Below are 21,233 nucleotides of genomic sequence, written 5' to 3' on the forward strand. Positions count from 1 at the left end.
TAGGCGAATGAGTCCAATTTCCTTACTGTTATAAATTTTAAGTAAAACCTATTCATAATATTATAGTCCTTGTAATTTTAAATATGTTCTGAAAGTTTAACTAAAATCGGAAAACGATAACATTTGAACCGTGAAGGTCAAAGGTCAAATTTTTCAATATTTGGAATTTCTAATGAAAAAATAGCGAAATGTTAAATATTTTTATGCCGATTTTCATGAAACTTGAGGAAAATATATATTGGGGTCTAGCATTTACAACAACAGTGCAAAAATGTATTTTAACCTTTAAGAGGACTTGGGGTCAAAATGGTTGTGTTTTTCGTGATTTTAAAAGTTGAGGGTAATTTGGACCCCAAGTGATGCTAAGGGTTAATTTCCATTTTTGTGCTGTTATTTTAAATTCTGGACTTTATGTTATATTTTCCTTAAGTTGCATTAAAATCGGCCCAAAAATATATAACATTTCGCTATCTTTTCATTAGAAATTCCAAATATTGCAAAATTTGACCTTTGACCTTCACGATTTAAAGGTTATCGTTTTCCGATTTTAGTAAAACTTTCAGAACATATTTAAAATTACAAGGACTATAATATTATGAATAGGTTTTACTTAAAATTTATAACAGTAAGGAAATTGGACTCATTCGCCTAAATGTGGACAAAAAATTAGTTTTTCTTGAAAAACGCAAAACTTAAATCGCAGGTACGGAAAAACTGTAAAAGGTATTGCCATAATTTTTTCATATTTTTATTCCCTATTTTGATCTCAATAAACCCCAATGTGATGATCGAAAAAATCTGAAATTTGTTTAACAAAATTTTTAAAAATTTGAAAATGGAGTTTTGAAACAGCCGTTAAAAAAATTATTTTTTTTGGCCATACCTGCGAATAGGTTAACGGTATCATACGAAGACAAAAACTCATATACAAGTAAATATGGACATATTTTAAGTAAAAATTAGCTTTTATTTTAATTTTTCTGGAAATATCTTAATTTTTTTCCTAAATTTTTTGTTCAAGTGGCCTGAAACACGTTAATAGTCTGGCGAATTTATAATAACTTTAAAATTTTTTAATCAAATTTTGTCATTTATATCTCATTACAACGATAATTACGTACATATTTCGATTCTTTTGCATTCAATTGCAAAAGTATTTATTTAGTAGCAAAATTTTTTCAAAAGCTGAAAAATTTGCATTTTTCTCTAATTTTGGCGATAATACAGTTTTTGGGTCATTTTGAACCAAAGGAGTTACAGGGTTAATTTTCAAAAATTTTTTTTTAATGTAATATTCATTAATATAAATAAATCTACATATTTCTAGAAAACAGTGGATAAAGTTAACGAGTTTCACCTATTTATTCCATATTAACAGTAAAATTTTGCATATATCTGAACTTTGACCTCGATGCGCGTCCAGAAATCGTTGCCCGATTTGGCTCAAATTTTCAGCACTTAACATTTAGGCCTAGTGTCACAATATTCCACCCGGCACTCTTTGAAATCTAAAAAAAAAAATCGGCTGTCACTCTAATGTATATACATCAAATAACTTAATAAGTTTTTCGTACAGTTATTCTGGTTTTGTTGATTTTATTTACAGTCAATTTATAAGAAACAATCAATTCAATAGAAATTTACAGAGCAAAAAAACTCTGTAATTTTGAATTTCAAAATTCTTTAACAATAACTTTCTTATTGTATTTTTCCAACCCTTAGGGTGCTGATTTGTTATTCTATTTACCAAATTAAATCTTAAATATTTATTTTTATAACATGTGTAAATGTTTTGAAAATAACATTATTTACATATTTGAGTAAAAATGCTTGAAATATATTTTTTTTGCATTTTATTACCTAACATTATGTAGAAAAATACAATACATATACTTGTTTTATAGCAATATCTGTCTGTCTGATATTCTACTTTTAAATCTACAATATTTTTATTTGCATATTTAGAAGCAAAAAAAAATATTTTAAATACTTGCAGACATATTTAAAAAAAACAAACAAATAATGCTTATTTCATATGGTAAAGACACACCAGAAGATGCTCTATATATTTAACTATAAATAAAATTGTAAACATATCTGAATTAAATTATTACATAAATGTTACATTTATTATCATACATTTGAAAGTTTTTAAGCCACAAGTAAGGTGCTGTATAACAAAAACTACAAAAAAAAATACCATCTAAATTACTCTGACCTAATAGATTCATAGATACTTATATACATACATAAGCATATGAGTAAATGTTCTTTACTCGTAGTGTAATAAATTCATGTAAATAACTGCTTTCCATATGACTTAACAAGTTGTAAAATTAAATAATTTATGTTTTCAAAATTTATGTAGGTTTCTTTAAATTTCAACAAATTTCCTTTATATTGTTTAAGCTTAAATGATTGTGTTATTTCTAGTTAAAAATAAAAGAGCTTTATTTATGAAAATATTTGTTTGCTAAAATTCAAGTATTTCAAGCGTTAAAGAGATATTTAATACTTGTCAAAATAATTTCACAAACATTTTTAAAATTTATGTTGAAATGCAAAAATAAACTATATGTTTTCATTTGTGCTGAATGTTACTTTTCATAGATGTTTTATTTATTGTAGAAGCTTAATAGTATTTTTGATTCTTCAGTGGTCGTCCTACATTATTGGTCAACAATCATATCCTCCAGATGCCGAACAGGATTGGGTAACACAATTGTCAATGATGTTTAAAAAAATTCTCAAATAAGAAACAACTAGTAGAGTGTTATTTCGGTTGTACCCAACAAATTTAATTATATTATCCCAAATGATCTATATAAACATCAAATATTTCATTAATTTTCCTAATTGTTCATTAATTTTCCTAATTGTTAGATTCTGAGTTAATCTAATTGGTTAATTATACGGAAGTACATTTTTATAAATATTAAGCACCAACATTGTATAGTACTAAACCCATTTGCTTAATTGTTAAGCATTTATTTAGTTTTTGTACTAAATTGTATATATAGCATCAAACCAGAAATAAATACACAAACAGAGCACAGATAAAATATGTTTTTTCCATCCTAGATAAAACTGCACACATCAAAGACTATTTAAATCTGCGTCAATATAAAATGCATCCCATATGAGTAGAAGTCCCATTAGTAAATTTAAAATGAAAGCAAATAAACAAATGTGTTTTATTATAAGAAGTTTAAAGCAAAACTAAATAAGCTTTGAAGTTTTATGTAGCTAAATATTTACTTTTGGCAATAATCCTTGGGGGATAGTGGAATAATAAGTGTTTGAAGTTAAACGCAACTCAACAGTCCTGCTTCAAGCGCTAAATTATACTGTATAACTTTTCATTGATGAAACCACAGTTGCCTGACTTTTCTACAGCAATTCTTAGTTAGGCACCCATCTAACAAGAACTTTTCAGTCCTCCGAAGGCTACTTTACAGTCAATTAAGAATAAGCTAATATATTCCAAATCTTGGGGAATCCAACATAATAGTCAGTTTCTTTGACTTTCAGTTGCAGCCAGTTCTCAATTTCTCGAATCTCTGCCCAAAAGAAAACTACACTCTTACGTGAACCATTTTGAATTAATGAGACAGATCGTGTAAAATCTAAAGCCCTTACTTCTAACAGGAATATCATTTCGCAAAGCATCTTATGATGTTATCAGTGTCGTATAAATAATACAAATAACGTATTTGAAAACCGAAGTACATATACAGGTAAGCGTCCATTTACGCGGTACTTTACTTACGCGAATTCGATATTACGCGAACTCAAATTAGCAACCCTTTTTTCAAATACGCGACTTTTTTTACGCAATTTTTATATAACGCGGCAACAAACAAAAAGAAACGAAAAAAACACAAGCGAATAACAGATTTCTTTTTTGAAAACTTCGTTAATTTTTTTAAATTTTTTGTTATGTTTATGTATTGGAATATTTTGTTTTTTTAATTGACATTTTTTCCTTAATTTTCGATAAGAAATATTTTTTTTTAGTTGAGTTTTTTTACTTTACTTTTGTTTTAAGTATGACTAGAATTGGTCATTTTAACATTGGAACTATTCATGTGACAAAATTTTAATTAATTTTATAGAATGATTTGACTTGCAAGTCAAAATCACGATTTCAGTTACCCAAGTTGATTTATACAAAATCTTGATAACTTAAAAACATTTATTTTATTAAATGTTAGTTAGAAAATTTTGAACTGGTAAATAAACTCCAATTCAGCATGCTGTTATCTCATCATAAGTGTTTTCTCTAACATCTACCTCAAGTCTTTTTCTAAAAAAAACCTATTTTGTCACATCCTGTTTACAAATGATTTCTGTATTTTTAGACATGTACATAAACACATTAATTTTATACCCAGTAAAATAGAGAAAGAAAATATTTCTTTGAATTTAACATTAAAAGAAATTTATTTCATAAAACATATGTATGCTACAGTTTATACTTTGCTTTGTTACATCCTACACAATAATCTTGGATGGAAAAAAGCACTTAGATTTTGTGGAAACAAATCGTTAAAAGATTATTTCAAATAAGACTCATTCAATACTATTAAGACATTTACACAATATGCTAAGAGACAAAAGAAAATTGTCTTTGATCAAAGGTGACTGTCTTAAAGAATTGTATAAAACATAACATGATGTAACTACATAATACTGTGACGCTATTTCAAGTAAAGGATAATGAATATTTAGCGTTAGAGGAAATGTTTCTTATTTTTAAATACAAAAATATGAATGAGAATTATATATTTACAATACTATTTCTAAAGGAAAAAAAGCAATAATAATATAATATGTGTACCTCTTTTGTTTAGTTTGTAATAGTAGCTCTTATCTTATGACATTCTTAGAATCCCATTTACAATTTTTAAAATGTTCTTCCCAACACACATTAGGTTAAATTATCCCTTTTTCTGTGCAAAAGTACACAGAGAAAACAGATTCGTGCTAGCAACCGAATTTGTTGCCAATCGAATGGTTCTATCTTAGTGACCGAATTTTACAGTTGTGGCTACAATATTTTGGAAGGGGTAACTAAAGTTTGGTTCCTTCAACTGAAATTCTTCTTTATCAACTGACTTTCTGTTGTTAGAACTGACAAATTCTATTTGTGCAACTGAATCATTCGATTGGCAACAAATTCGGTTGCTATCACCAATCTGTTTTCTCTGTGTAATAAGAAACAAAGTGCCGTTTTATATTTGTCACGTGTTTTTTGTCTGTGCACAAATGTGTGTCAAAGTTAACCCATTTGGCGCCGCTGTACTCAATTGAGTACAGCTTAATATTAGGCGAAATTTTTAAAAATTTTAAAAGTTTTTGTGTTTTTTTCGCGTTTTTAGCTTAAAAGGAACCTGTTTCCGCTAAAATAATACAAAAAATCTGACTTTATACGTATCAGCTGTCAAAAATAGACTCTTACCCCCATTTTCTCAATATCTGGTTATCGTTTTTAGTAACGATAAACCTGTCTGTACAATGGCAACAAGATGTGTTTTATGTCATGCAAGAGTTCGATGGCAATGCAAGAAATGTTTAAAATCATTATGCATTAAACAAAAATATTTTGAAATTTCCCACCTGTATCCCGCCGCTGTACTCAGTTGAGTACATTATTTTTTTTTTAATTTTTTCATACTTTTATATTAATTATATATACAATGAATAAAAAAATTATCTTTTTTGGTAATTATCGCTGCTGGATTTATTTTGGCGGTTAATGGGTTAAACGATGAAATATGTTTCAATGTGCTTGCCAGTTCAGTTTTGCTTGGTCAATTTTAGGTCCGCGTTTCTCGAATTGTCTTTGTAAACATTCGCAGTCGTTTTAGAAATATATATTTTTTAGGCAAAAAAAAAATTTTTTTAGGAAAATTCGAAATTTTGGTTTTTTAAAAAGACATGAAAAAGAAATTTTTTTGGACAAAAAAATTAAAGACTAAAAAACATACTAAGCCTTACTTAAAGGTAATTTTATTGCGGAATTTCAGTTTTTTTCAGCTTGTTCAATAAACTAAACCGTTTTTGAGTTACGCGAATATATGTTGTGCAACATCTTCCATTTTCCAAATAACGGTATATCTCGAAAATACGAGCAAACCTAAAAAAGACCGTTAGTACCACTTAATTCAGCGTACCCGAAATAGTTTAAGCCGCTGGGTGCCCATCTTGACAGACAAAAAAGTGCCAATTTATTTCAAACTGCGTTTTATTTTTGCGTTTTAGGAGAAATACATCTTTTTTTTGGGTAACCTCTTTATACAAAGCTATCTATTTAAAATATGGCAAAAGGAATCCAAAAAAACGAAAAATTTGATGCCGTTTTCACACATGTAGTTGACAAAATTGACCCACCTTAATTTGGTACATATAATTTTTTCAGTCCTTATACAAATGTCCTCCTGAAATTGGACTTTATCGTTCACAAATGTTTAATTTATATAGGTATCTACACTCCAAATAAGTTTTATATATACGGAATTCATGTCACCTAATTTTATGATGATCGGTCCATAATTAGTCATAGCTCCCATATAAGACCCGCTTCCTAAAATATTGGTATACACATAAAATTCAACAGAAATAACTAGCATACAAAAATTAATCAAACGACCTAATAATTGGTCATAGCTCCCATATACTGGAATGTATTCCATTCTTCGTGAACACCAAATCATTCAATTCGGAGTACACCATTGTGAATTAAAATTTTAAAATCAGACCTTGAAAGCCTTGTATGGGAAAATTTATTTTGTTGAGTTATAAAAGCGTAGTAACTAACATCACTTTATTTTATATATGGGGGATTTCACGTCAAGTGAACTAACTTTTAAAATCGATGTCTTCCGATCGGGATGAAATTTACCTTTTTTGACCTATTGGATAGTAATTCAGACACAATTTTTCAACAAGATCGACAGAGAGTTAGAGAGGGTCAAAATTTGACATTTTGGTAAAACATGTGATTTTTCTCATCCATGTAACTTATTACCTATCGTTCTTAGCAAAATGTGTCCCAAATAGTTTAGATAGCTATTTCTTCAATATTTCGAAACGAAATATTTTAAAAATAAAAATAAAAAAATTTTAATATTTTTTTCCGAAATCAAAAACTTTTTTGACTTTTTTTCAAAATGGGCCCTTTTTTCCTTAAAATAAATCTCAGATATTTTCCTTGAGGACCTATTTGGTCGCATAGTGGGATGCGAGTTCGATATCTATCAAAAAAAATGTTTTGTAACTCAAAACATGCAATTTTTGACTTTTTTTGCAAAAAACTTTGTTGATTTTTTTTTCGAAATGGACCCCCTTTTTAATTTTTTTTTTTTTGCTCAACAGAAAGCTCAGATATTTTCCTTGAAGACCTATTTAGTCGCTTAGTGGGATGCGAGTGCGATATCTATCAAAATAAATGTTTTGTAACTCAAAATATGCAATTTTTTACTTTTTTTAAAATGGCCCCTTTTTTAATTTTTTTGCTCAAAAGAAGAGTCTATTCTTTTAAGACCTATTTGGTTGCTTAGTGGGATGCGATTGGAATATACTCAAGATATACAATTTTTGATTTTTTTTTTTTGGCAAAATCGAACTTTTTTCCAAAATGGGCCCTCTTTTTAATGTTTTTTTTACTCCAATGAAAGTTTAGGTCCATTGCTTTAAGAGCTTTTTGGTCTCTTAGTGGGATGCGAGTGGTCTATCATCAAAATAAATATTTTGTAACTCAAGATATACAATTTTTGTGTTGAGACATTTATGTTGATACTATCCCACTCGCATCCCACTATGCGACCAAATAGGTCCTTAAGGACCTCAATGGCCTATTTTGAAAAAAAATCAAAAAAGTTTTTGATTTCGGAAAAAAAATATTAAATTTTTTTTATTTTTTTTAAATATTTTTTTTTCGTAAGATTGAAGAAATAGCTATCTAAACTATCTAAAGTTGGTTCACTTGACGTGAAATCTCCCATATATAGATAAATAATTCATAACAAATTTTTTGTTTTTCCGAAACAATAAAATGTTTGGCATTTTCTCATATGTATTCAAAGGTTCTTTGAAATGATTAGATATGTTTAAATTCACAGTAAAAATATAAACAAATTTTTCGATTTCTATTATATCCAAATTCCTTGGAAATTAAAGTTTTACATAAAATCTATCAAATAATTCACACAAAGACATTGTAACACAAGTTTAAAAAACAACACATGTAGACAAATATTTTTATTTGATTTTGGTAAATCTCTAAAGGGTAATCTAAAATTTTGTGCAAAATTCTACCAAATTTAGATACATATTTATCTACATCCATGAAAACAAAAATGAAAAGTGGCTGTGTATTAAAAAAAACACATTACCCCGCACCACTTACAATCCAGTGTATATATTGAAATATGAATGTGTATGTAACTATTTGTATATGAATGCGATGCGCCTTCCTGTATTGGTCGTAGTCTCTTTGTCTATCTCTCTTTATCGATTTATGTATGTATGTACGAACGTGTGGCTGATTTTGGGCTTTAAAATCTAAACTACAATATTTATGGCCTATAAGGGGATTTATGTTGTGTAAAGGTTGATATTTGATTTTAGTTTCTGCTTCATTCGTTCTAATGTTTTTTGTTGCAAACAATAAAACACAAAAATCTAGCAGACAAAGAGGAACAACCATATGCCATGGTAAGAATACAAAATAAAAGAAATAATTTTATTTCAAAAGAAATATAGCATTAATTCTCTAGACAAAATAAATCCTTAATATATGTGGCTAGTATTTGTATTTTATTTGTTCTTTACATTGATTCAGTCGATGTTGCAGCAAGGCAGAGGAGATGTTGGTTAAAGGTGACGTATGAGTAACATTTAATTTAATTTGAGAATAGATTTCATTTATATTTATTTTTTTCTTCTTCACTGATAAGGGGCACGAGAGTAAAAAGCTCAAAACCATTGATTACATTGGTTCTGTTAAAATACTAAGGATGTTGGAAGGCAACAAAAAAAAATATATTTTTTATATTATATATTATTGTCTTGTTAGCTTTGACCTTTAACAAACTTCAGGAGTATAAATCAATAAAATATCTAATAATAGATAACAAAAAATTTCTTTTGTTGATAAAATGCTTTGTTGGTTCAATATATATTTTATTGTTATATATGTTAAGCTTTATACTCACCTTTAGCTAACAACAAAATACAATTGAAGTTCTCCTTTATTTTTTATTTATTCGTTTACCTTTCATATATGAGAAAAGATCTCATACAAATATATGAGATTCATTTCATTTTCAAAATAATTACAGCATGAAACTCATTTTCAATTAAAAAATTTGTAAAACAAGTTATTTTTCATTAAAGGCATCAACACTTCTGTTTTAAAAGCAAACAAAAAAGAAAGATGATAGCATTGTTGTTTTTAACATTCACATCATACACATCACTGTATTAACGTACAAATCAGACATCAGTTTAATTGATTTGACAGTAATAATGTTTCTGTGTATCTAGATAAAACTATACGAACTTTTCTCAGTACCATACTCAAAATGTTGTATGTACACATTAGGGTAACCCTTTTAATAGACTATTTCGATTTTAACTGCAACAATCATCTAAAAATCAAGTGCAGAAAATTGAAAAACTGTTTAAAGATTAAACCTATTTATGAATTAAAAAACTATTGGCCATAACTGTTTGTCCAAAATATCGGTATTCTGTTTAGATATCCTTGTATTTTTAACGTTGGACGGATCATCAATGAAAAGGTACTTTTGCGGGCACATTTCACTAAAGTTATTCTCGAAAGATAGTTATGGCAAATTATCCAATCACTTAATCAAGTAGTATGATTTTTGCATACGATTAAATATTGATGCAGGTTATTGGATTTTTCGTACTTCTATAGGGGCTATTACCAATTACGGGCCGATGTTTTATGTATGAGGAGTCGCAGAACAAACCGTACTTTTTTGCTTATTTAAATTTTTTAGGAAATTGAGTTTTATTTATTTCGTTCTCTTAAAAACTGCATGAATCCGGGACTGATAACAAGTTTTGTACTTATCAAAATATGAATAGATCTACTGCCATAAGTCACCACATTAAATACAAAACCGTTTTTATATCGGAAAGAGAAAAAGTTTATTTTGTATGCGTTTGTTTTAAACGATAATATTTTGAATAAATGTTTTTAATCCTGATATAATATATGTACAGTGAGCCTCAAATTTTAGTATACACCAAAAATTATATGATTTTTTTTAAGATAATGAAAATTCTAATATTTATCCATCGATTAAAATTTTAAAGTTTCCGTTTGTTGGAGATTGGGTTGAATAATAGATTCGGTTGTGAAAAAAAAAGATTTAAGTCGGACTATAATGATTTTCATGATCTTAAAAAAATCAAAAAAATTCGCTGGTGTTTACTCACTTTTTATGTTGTGTGTATATACAAAATACACTTTGATATTAACCCCCGTATTTATAAACAAATTTTAAATTTAAACAATAAGGGTACTCATTTAAACGCTTAAGTTTCCCATTTGTGCAAATGGGCAAATTTGCGCGACATGTTTCATGAACCCACCTTTTCAATTTTGTGCAAGTTTATACAGAAAATTTATATTTGTCAAATAAAAATACATAAATTCAACAAAAGCTTTAATAATTTTTTGTTCAAATTGTATAAATTTTAATTTTAAAATGTTGAATGAAAGTTAAATCTTTGGAACAAACGGTGGTATACATAGTTTGGAGGACTTTGTTTATGTTCTAGCTGGTTAATGTTTTCATACACAATGTCATTTAATACAATCATTCTGTTCCAAAGTTACACAATTTTCACATGCACACAATTTTTATATTTTATTTGATTTTTATTTCTTATAAATAAAAGTAAACAAAAGCAGCTGATTCATCAAATGCACAATAAATTCAAGTTTGCGAGTCTAAATTGTCGCGCAAACTTATCGGAGTTGTGCAAACGAATTTCCATACATTTTTTGACATTTCATTTGCGAGAGTGTAAAAATGCACAGATTGCACAGTTTGCGAGGCTTTTAAGCGTTTACATGAGGACCCTTAATGTTTTATAGCAAAATTTCCATACAAAATTTGATTTTAAAATGTTGTTTAAATTTAAAATTTTTTTATGAATACGGCCTTAAATATATTATTTTTGTCGTTTTATACTAGAGTTGTGCGTTTTATTAACAATTTTTTTAGAAACCATTTACTTAGTAAAAAAATTAATAAAAATATTGCTAACTTGATTGCTTCTGGAAGATTTCAACCCAAATAATATAAAAATACCAAAAAACCAATTTCTCAAAAAATGCGAAAAAGTACCTTTTCTTCTGCGGCTCCTCATATTGGATGCATGACATCAATATGCGGGATTTGTAATATGCAATTATATGTATCCTTCAGTACATATCTGTTATTAATCCTCACTTAGTTATTGTTTCGCTTCGAAAATGTTGAGTTTCGTATAAAAAAGCGTAATATGCTGTAAGTTTTGCTTTAGTTCTTTAATTCGAAAAAAATTTGTCACCAAAACATATGGAGAATGTGTTCCATCGGTATCCATGTTCGGGAGATGGTTTGTGCTGTTCAGAAGATGTGATTTTGACACGGAAGACAAATATCGCCAAAGCCTGCAGGATACATCCAAAAGCAAGGAATTTGGGTACCAGACGAAGCTGAGAGACCTGTCAGCCAGCCAAATATCCATGGTACTAAGGTAATGTTGTGTATTTGGTCTTAGCAAAAGGGTCATAGCTATTGTAATGGCCAATACTTTGTTTTAAATTGTACAAATGTTTCAAAATAAAAGCCAGAATTTTTTAAAAATCCGAATTTTTAAGTCATATACCCAATATATTAGGAATACAATTTCAACCTGATAACGATAATATATGGACCGATCCAAAAATAATATCGTTTTGGACCGATTCTTACCATTTTCAAAAATTTCACAGTATTAGCTGCAACAAATATTAAACTTTTTGGTCCATAACTCTGGTTCTACAGATTTTACACATTTGTGATCTATAAAGAATTATTATGGAACATTCCTTCCTCTAGGCTCTATCATGCCGTCAAAATACAGCACATCTAGATCGTTCTAGAATTTTATTAGGAACATTTACCTGTGATATCGAATTTTCGATTCTATGACCCATATTTCGATCTGTTACAAACGGAATGACAATCTCAAGACACCCTCCTACTTTTTGGTAGTGGGTATATTCAAAATAACGACCACCGTCGGATGAAATTAAACACACGGATTTACATTTATACTTGCATAAGTAACTTTTATGGTCTCACAAAAACTCAGAATCTTTTGGTCAAAAATTCATGTCATTGGAATACATTTTTGGCTAATATCAGTTGTTGTAGATTCAAAATGTATTAAACTTCAATATTTAAAAAATAATCTTTTAAGGAAAAGCCTATAAAGCATTCCTAAAAAAGGGTTGTGTGAAATATCCAAACATCCATATAAATTTGAATATGTTCGATGACAAAAAAAATGTTAGCTCACAAATTTGATATACGGACAAATTAAGCTATAGGCGTTTTACAAATACCAACAGAAAATTCTTTAACACAATCACATTCATACATATACTATGTATAAGAGTGTGTGTAGGTGTATCTGTTTTTATTCACACAGACAGACGTTGTTGTCACTCGCATATTTTTGACAGCATGTAATTGTTGAAGCTACAAGGTAAACACATATCTAGATAGAAACATGCTTACATACTTACACACACAAATGTGCTCTGTTAAATACATACACATAAATATCTTGAAAAATACAACTCTTTTTTAATTTTTTTTTTGTATAGGCCTACACACATATCGGCAAAATGCATAGCAAATGTTAAACATGACCTCGCTCACTCACTTTGTGTTTTTTTTTCAAGAAAAAATGTCACCTTATCCATGAGTGTGTCTCTATGTACTCGAGTATTTGCTTGTAAGATACATATGTTGTATACAAACAACTGTAACCTTAGCCATTAAGTTACACAAGAATATTGTGGCAAAAGAGAAATTGTTATTGCTGTTGTTGCTTTTGGGCTGTTGGCTGACTTGGCTTGTTTGCCTGCTTACATTTAGACAGCCTGAAAACATTGGCAAGTTCAAAGAAACATACCTCTTGTCATTAGATTTGTAACTAAATACGTATACGCACATAAATATGCATATAACATACGAAAGCAATTTTAAAAGAACTTTTTGGTGAATAGGTTTCAAAAGTATTGTGTCTGACAAACATGAAAGGAATTTAGTGGAATCGATAAAAAAAATGAATTTTTGAACTTTTACTTCTCCTTCACAAATTTCCCTGGAATTTTGAAAATTTTTTACTACCCGATTTTTAGTCAGGAATCCCGGCAATAAATTGTGTCAAAAACTTCTGATTACACTGTCCAAAAACTTGTGACTTTTTGATTGGAACAGAATAGCTACCCTATAATTCTGAAAGGGCATGTTGGTAGATAACTTTTTTGTAGAATAAACTTATAGTCCAGCTGGTTTGAATTTTTTTTTACAGTTGTTCAAAGTTTTCATTTTTTGATGGAAGAAAAAAAGTTGTAAGTTAATGTCTAAGAGAATTCTTATTGTCAGAGCTATATTGTGGAATTTTATGGGGGTCATTTCCGTGGAAGATCTTGACCCTCTTTAGGGGTTAATTTTACCCTTTTTTCGAGAAAATAAAAAAAATCCTTTAAAAAAGGACGTTTAAGGATTAAAATATTCTACGAAAATGTTTGCCGAAAAATTTCAGTTGGGATCATCAAAGATATCAAAGTCGTAAATAAAGCTCTTTAAGCTTAATTTGCAAATTTACACGCCACCTTGGGTCTCAAATTTAAAATTTATCTCAAATTTAAAAAAAAAAAATCACCAAAAATCTATTTATGATCCGAATGAGCTGATATTTAAAAAAATATATAGTCTTTCATAAGGTCTGCAAAAACATTCATAAACATGTAAGTTATCACTTTTAGGTCAATAGTTATTTAGGTTTATGTATTTATTTTTTTTAAATTTTAATCGATCTTTTTTACTTTTTTAGATATGTCGGCCCTACGGTGGTTCGAAAACAACTTGCTAACAATTATCTCTTCCCTATAAAAAGTTACAAGAATGTAAAAATGGCCCTATATTTTTTCTTGTGTAGAAAAAAAAATTTCTTCGGGACTATACACAATTTGTATATGATCCAAAAAGAGAACCTAATGCGAAAGCGTGTAAAGTAAAACTTGGCTATCTTAAGTGGACCTACTCGTTTAAGATAGCCAAGAATCATTACATTTTTGTGCCGAATCATAACTTATTCGGTACAAAAATGTTTTTAATATAGCTTTCAAACTGAATTTCAGACGTACAAAATCGTCTTTCAAGGTCTCTCAGCTTCAATTCGTATGGTACCCAAATTCCCTGCTTTTGGATGAAACATGCTGCCTTCAAACATTTTGAATTTGCTGAATGATTTTGCAAGCTCTTGTAGAGTTCGACAACAATCTTCATGGAATAATGCCCCAATTCTTGGTCATAAAATTTATTTGGCTCATAATGTCGATATTTTTCTTCCGTGTCAAACTCACCACTTTTGAACTGCTCAAACCACTTTTCGCACGTTGAAGCCGATGGAACATATTCACCATAAGTATCGATGAGAAAGCGCTGTAAAGTATTTAAAGCAAAACTTCCCGCATATGACGCCGTGTTGACACAAAATTCATAATGTTCAATATCTAAGTGAGAATAAATAACTTTTCGGTCGGTCTTCATATATATGTAAATATTCTCCTCTTTGTACAGATACAAGTACAATTTGACAACCCTTTTGTGTAACCTTTTTGTAGGTCTACTCTATATGCAAAGTTGAATAATGACTTAAAGCATTGTGTGAATTTTAAATACTATATTTGCTAAAATATGTATAAGTACACATAAAATTACATTAAATTTGTGTCTTTCTTTAATTCATACCATTTTTTTTAGTTAAAGTTATTTACGTTTCATGGTCAAGGTGTAATTTTATTGAGCGTAAATCTCCATGGAAGCTTAAAACAGTTTAAACAAACATTTAAGGTTGTTAATTAGATTTTACTTTTCATATACTTTTGTTAGTTTCAAAGAGATTCTTATATTCAGTCTTACATTTGTTAAAAATAAGCACACAATATTTTTCATAGACTTTTTTAGACGACGTATTCATTTTCTATCAGCCCTACTTTGATTGCTTTTAAATCAGCATTCTTTCATAAATTTGCCAAAATTCTTCAAATGCTTTAACCCAAACAGTTAGTACAACCATACAGAGTAAGTTGCTCTGCTTTTGACATATACTGTGTTCTTTTCATTTGCGATGTTCAACATGTCAGTCACTCAGTTAGATGTCAGCCATTATAAATTTTAAATTAATCATCACCTAAATCCCTTCAAAAAAATAATAAAGAAGAAAGCTTAAAAATCCTAAAGTGTGAAAACTGTAAATTTTATTTAAGTTTGGCCTGTATTCGTTAATATTTCGCGTTCTTCTCTTTTCAAAATTCAGATAAACATAACAATATTTTCTAAGCACAGTATTCATTGTAAGGGTTCAATTTTCATTTAACTTCAACTACAATTTACTCGATTTTGCTTGATTATTATTTTTTTTTTTGTTGGTGAAAACACAAAATGAATAGGCTTCATTAAAACATGAAGAGGTCTGTAAATGATGTTTAAAACCACCAATTTTATTGCTAATGATGGTTTTTCATATTTACAAATACACAAAAACCCACCATCATCAACGTCAGCAACCGTAGAAGCTTCAATTAGCATTTTTTCCCTTTTTTTATTTTCTGAAATTCAAACATTATTGTATGTTTTTAAGTGTTGTTTTGTTGAAATAGCAATTAACAAACAATTTTAAAATATACGCAACAGAAAATACGCGAATCATTACCAACTAAATATTCATGTTTAAATTTAGTAATGTAAGTCTATATATTTTAGTGGTTTAAATAATGAGTTTTAAACAGTGTAGCCGCAACGATTTTGGTTTTCTTTTCTGTTTCTGCCTGTGTATGTGGGTGTCATCATTTGAATATTTGAATTATTTAAATTAATCAAAACTACTACTAGTATTTGGCAAATGTTATTCAGGTTTTGTTAATTGAATTTTTTAATGAAGCGTTATAATGTTACATTGCGACAAATTTAAAATAGATTAATCAAGCTTTTCCGGATGATGAAATAACAAAATATGCCACCCACACCAAAATTTGAAATCAAGCAATTTTATGTGTGTTTTTGTTGTGGAGAGTAAAACGTATCGCCTGTAAGATGTAAATTTATGTTTTTATTTATTATTTGTTTATTTTTGAGTTTAAAATACATTAGCATTAGAATGTCCTTTTTAATTTTTTACAAAACTTATTCTGTGTTACTTTAATTAAGTCAAGGCTTAAAGGACTTATTTGTAAGTGTAATGGCTAAAAATTAAATTTGTGTACCCAGCATCAAAGTAGACGCACAAATGTATATATACTCTGAGTCTTTATGAAACTCTAAGACGATGTAGCTACGTCTGTCTGTCTGTCTGTTAAAAATACGACAGGACGTAAACGAAAGGAGCTAGGTAGCAGAAATTTTCCACAAATCTCCTTGATAAGGTTTTTTTGATATTGAAAATGATCAATATCGGTAAATTACTTTAGCATTTGTTACATTGTCGTGAATTATCTCGCTATGCGGTAAATAATTGATGCTTGTGAACTCTTTAAATTAATTAATTTATGAAAATTGAATTAATAACAGAAATCAAAAACACAGCTGTTAAGACGTAAGCATTTAATTGTGCTACAATGAACTACAACTTATTGCAACTTGTTAATATTAAGATAAATGCTTCGGTACTCGATTATGGCATTAGTACGATTTTTATTTATTTTACTAATTTTTTGTATCAAAATATCTAATACATATTATAAGAAGTAATTTTACAGCCATCTATGCATCGCGATTCGTATATTTCGGTTAAAAAAGAGAAGTCTGAAGTCATCCAATTTTACAATTAAACTAAAGGAGGCGTTAATACAGGAAAAACATGAGTCTCAATATCCAACCAAAAGAGCAACAATACGTTGGACTGTGGCGATTTTTTCAATTCATTGGATTCTTCAGTCCTAGAAGCTTAAAGTATATGACAAAAACAACACACAAAGTACGGAAATATATTACTCTGGACGTAGATTACTCTTGAACTCCTTGGGTATAAATCTTTGCATCGCATAAATAAATCTCGAGCCGAAAATACGATGGTGTTTTTTTAACAAGACAGCAATTGAATGTATTTAAGATAAGCTTTTGAATAATTTTTGATGATAGTATAAAGTAGAGCTAGTTAAGTAACAAAACCAATATAAATTATCATAAATTTGAATGTATCTACCACGGTATATATTCATAAACCCGTATACACAAAAATATAAAATATAAAAAAACTTCTATAATATTACTTTAATTTTTGATAACTGAGCTGAAAGCAATTTCAAAGTTGATAAAAACTGTGTAAGTTATTAACAACTGAATATCCAAATATTTACAGCGGTAGATACTATGAAAGCGAAGGTTCAGTTGTCGAGTCAAGGGTCCTCAAAGTAAGACACCTCGGGTATGTTACAGTTTTTAAACGATCCTATTTCTTCGTTTGTGTTTCGATTTCAAAAAAAAAAATACACATATGGAATCTCCTCATCGAGAACTACCAAAAAAACTCGTCGTAGCTATCAATTATCTCTTATAGTTTAGGAGATATTTGGATTTAGAAAATTAAATTTTCAAACCCAAATTTTTCTCACCCTACTCCAGTTTATTGATAATAGCGGATCCAAATATTTCCCCACATTCTCTAGTTTTCCTTTATTGGAGTAACAACACAATAATGACTAAGGCCAAAGTTATATGCATTCAAATTTAAAAAATTTTAAAAAGCCGATTTTTCGCTAATTTTTTGTGATAAAAGTACTTTTTTTCTTTTTATGTTATTGCAAAAAATTTCTAAGAGGATGTATAAGAAATTAATACTTTTGAAAAGCTAACTTTTCATCAAATACTTTAAATGAAAAAAAAATTTAAAATTGTTGATACCGAGGGAATCAGATCCATTCAAAAAATGTCTTTTTTATGTAAAATTGGACTTTAAAAAAATTTTCAAATTGCATATTCGATATCCAAATATATATAGTAACCGATTTTAGATGGTCCAATAAGTTTTTAATTATTTTGTAAAGGGTTCCGATAACCCCGACCCTCGTATGGATATTATAGTCGAAAAATTAAAAATTCCCATTTTTGGGATTTTTCAACACTTTTGGGAATTGCGGGGTTGCTGATAATAAATTTTAAAACTAGTTTTTATTTATGCATTTTAAATAGAAAATTCTGCGAAATTTCACTAAAAAACTATTCATAAATAAAAATTTAATTTCAATTTGAAAAATTTGTATATATGCAAAAATTCAATAAAAAAACATTTTTTGTCATATTTTTCAAAAAAAGTTTAATGTTCTAGATTGTTATTATGTACAGATTTTAGTTATGAACCAGATAAAATCATGAACCTGTGTTCCAAATTTGATCATATTATATTAAAAATTGCGATCTGTTGTTAACGAATCAAGCCAATACTCTGTTCCAAAATTAAGCGTAACCCTGAGAGAGCATTTTGCATCGATCAAAGCAAATAGTAGACGGACAGGGCATGGTTGGGATTCTAAATTCTTATTAACAGGTATTGCAACATGCGGTCTAGCGTTGTCAAAAAGGAGTATTACGGTCTCATGTCTGGCCGCATATTCAGCACGTTTTTCGGCCAATGCTCGCTTCAAATGAATTAGTTACGTTCGGTACACATTCTCTGTGATGGTTTGGTCAGATTTCAGCAGCTCAAAATAGATGCAGGACCCTTTTGATCCCAACAAATACATAGAGTTACCATCGCGCCTTTGATATTTGGTTTTTCGATTAGGCTAGTTTTCCGGGCTCCACATACGATCTCTTACACTTTGGGTTATTATAATGTATCCAGTTTTTATCGTTTTCATCATAATGATTCAGTTCAAAAATTATCATTTCGAACGTGCACGGGCGTCTTCAATTCGTGTGATACACAATTTCCCTGCTTTTGGAGGAATTCTGCTGATGGCAAAGGTTTTGATATTGTTGCTTTAGTAGCTCCAAACAATTTTGCAAGCTCTTGTTGAGTTTTACAACAATCTTCATGGAGTAGTGCCTTCAATTCTTAATCTTTTTGGCTGGCCTAAGCTATTTTTTCTTCCATTTCAAAATCACAACTTCTGAACCGAACCAACCATCATCTATCGCACGTTGAAACCGATGGAACACCGAGAAGAACAGTTTTCTTTTAAAATTGGGTGGCATGTCTTCTATATACATATATGAATCCTATTTGTGTTGAATTTTATTTGAATACCAAAACTTTTAAGAAATCTATACTCGTTAAAATGATTTTCGGAAGTGGGTCGGAATGGCATTCGTATGGGGTCTATGAAAGATATTAGACCGATTCTAACCAAATTCAATAGGTTCCGTCCTTGGAACAATAGAAGAGCTTGTAATTTTGTCGAATTATATTTGAAATTGCGACCTGTACTTTGATTACAAGGTTTACATGGATGGACGGACATCTCTTAATTGACCTCGTATGACGATTCGTTGATATAAATAAATAAATGAGAATAAATGACACACAGTTTCCTTCAAAATTACATATAAGTTACTAAAAACAAAAACCGCGTTCAAAAAATTCGCCATCTCTTCTAAATCCCGCATTTTAAAGTCATACACCCAATATCTTAGAAGTTTTCTCACATCTTGGTTCATAACTTTGGTTCTACTTGAACGATTGTACGCATTTTCAATACCAATCATTTCTGATTAACTTAGAATATTTGAGAGAAATTTTGATTCCTTAGGCCCTTCCGTCGAGGCCCTGTGATGCCTTCAACAGACGGACGGATGGACATAGATTGATCGTCTTAGAATATTAAAAGGTCTCAGAATATATATAATATTAAGTTCCATGAGCAATATTTCGATATATTTCATACGGAATAACATACTCAATATACCATTATACGTCCATCTTTTAAGTAATGGGTATACAAATAAATTCTTATAATGCTTAATTATGATCTTATTTTTGATTCGATACAGCTGAATTGTCGAATTATATATGGGTATTTATTTTTCATTTTATGGGTAACTGATAAATTCATTATTTTTCCTGTTAAATTAACACAGAAATTTAAACACCGCTACAAATTTTAATTATTCTGTATGAATATATTTCTAATGTTTTTATAAAACACAGAAAAACTTCGTATTGAAAATTTGTGCTGGAAACCAAAAATGTTTTTGAGTTTTATAAAAACAACCCCATAATAATTATATACGCTAGTAGTAAATGTGTGATACTATTTAATAAATTTTAATTATTCCCTAAATAAAATTATAATTTTAATAAAACAATGAAAAAATTGTAATTTATTTTCATTCTCTTCTATATTTTTAATTTCTTTTCATACTTTCGCCCATTTACAATGGTCTGTTGTATCTTTATATATGCGTGTGCTGTTAATGTTTGTAACCTACAGCAACCAGTCATGCCGATGTCATCAGAAATTTTGATTTAGCATCACCACCGCAATACACAAACAGTAATGGTAATAATGGCGGCAGTGGCAGTAGCGGTGGCAGCAGCAGTGTTAGTGGTGGTAGTAGTATAAGTCTTAATAGTAATTCAGTGTCTCCATCTTTAACATCTTCCTCGGCAACAATGTATGCGTCGTCGTCGATAACGTCGGCGTTGGTACAGGCGGAGGCGCCGTCATTAGAAACATTTGTGTCAGCAGCATCCACATCAGCATTTGTGGAACCATATTTAGATGGTTATGCCACAACAAATGTTACAACACAAATTGGTACACACGCATATCTGCCATGTCGGGTAAGTGTTAATTTTAAGGTGGATTGGTTATGGTTTATAAATGTACAGGGGAGGTTTTGTAAATTTTATTTTCTTAAAGCATAGAACTAGATACGAAAGTTTCAGTATTAAACCAAAAACAATTTATAAGACTGTATTACAGA

At 29.3% G+C, this 21,233-nt stretch overlaps 1 protein-coding gene across 1 annotated transcript in view; it reads left to right on the plus strand.

Moving 5' to 3' along the window:
* The window catches only part of dpr11 (defective proboscis extension response 11), a 172,194-nt gene that overhangs the window by 23,573 nt on the left and 127,388 nt on the right, over positions 1 to 21,233 (plus strand). Inside the window, exon 4 of the mRNA XM_065515723.1 lies at positions 20,738 to 21,090. Coding sequence (XP_065371795.1) covers positions 20,738 to 21,090 — 353 coding nt within the window. The remainder of the gene's footprint in view (positions 1 to 20,737; positions 21,091 to 21,233) is intronic.

Source organism: Calliphora vicina, chromosome 1, assembly GCF_958450345.1.
Source record: "Calliphora vicina chromosome 1, idCalVici1.1, whole genome shotgun sequence".
Classification (NCBI taxonomy): Eukaryota; Metazoa; Arthropoda; class Insecta; order Diptera; family Calliphoridae; genus Calliphora; species Calliphora vicina.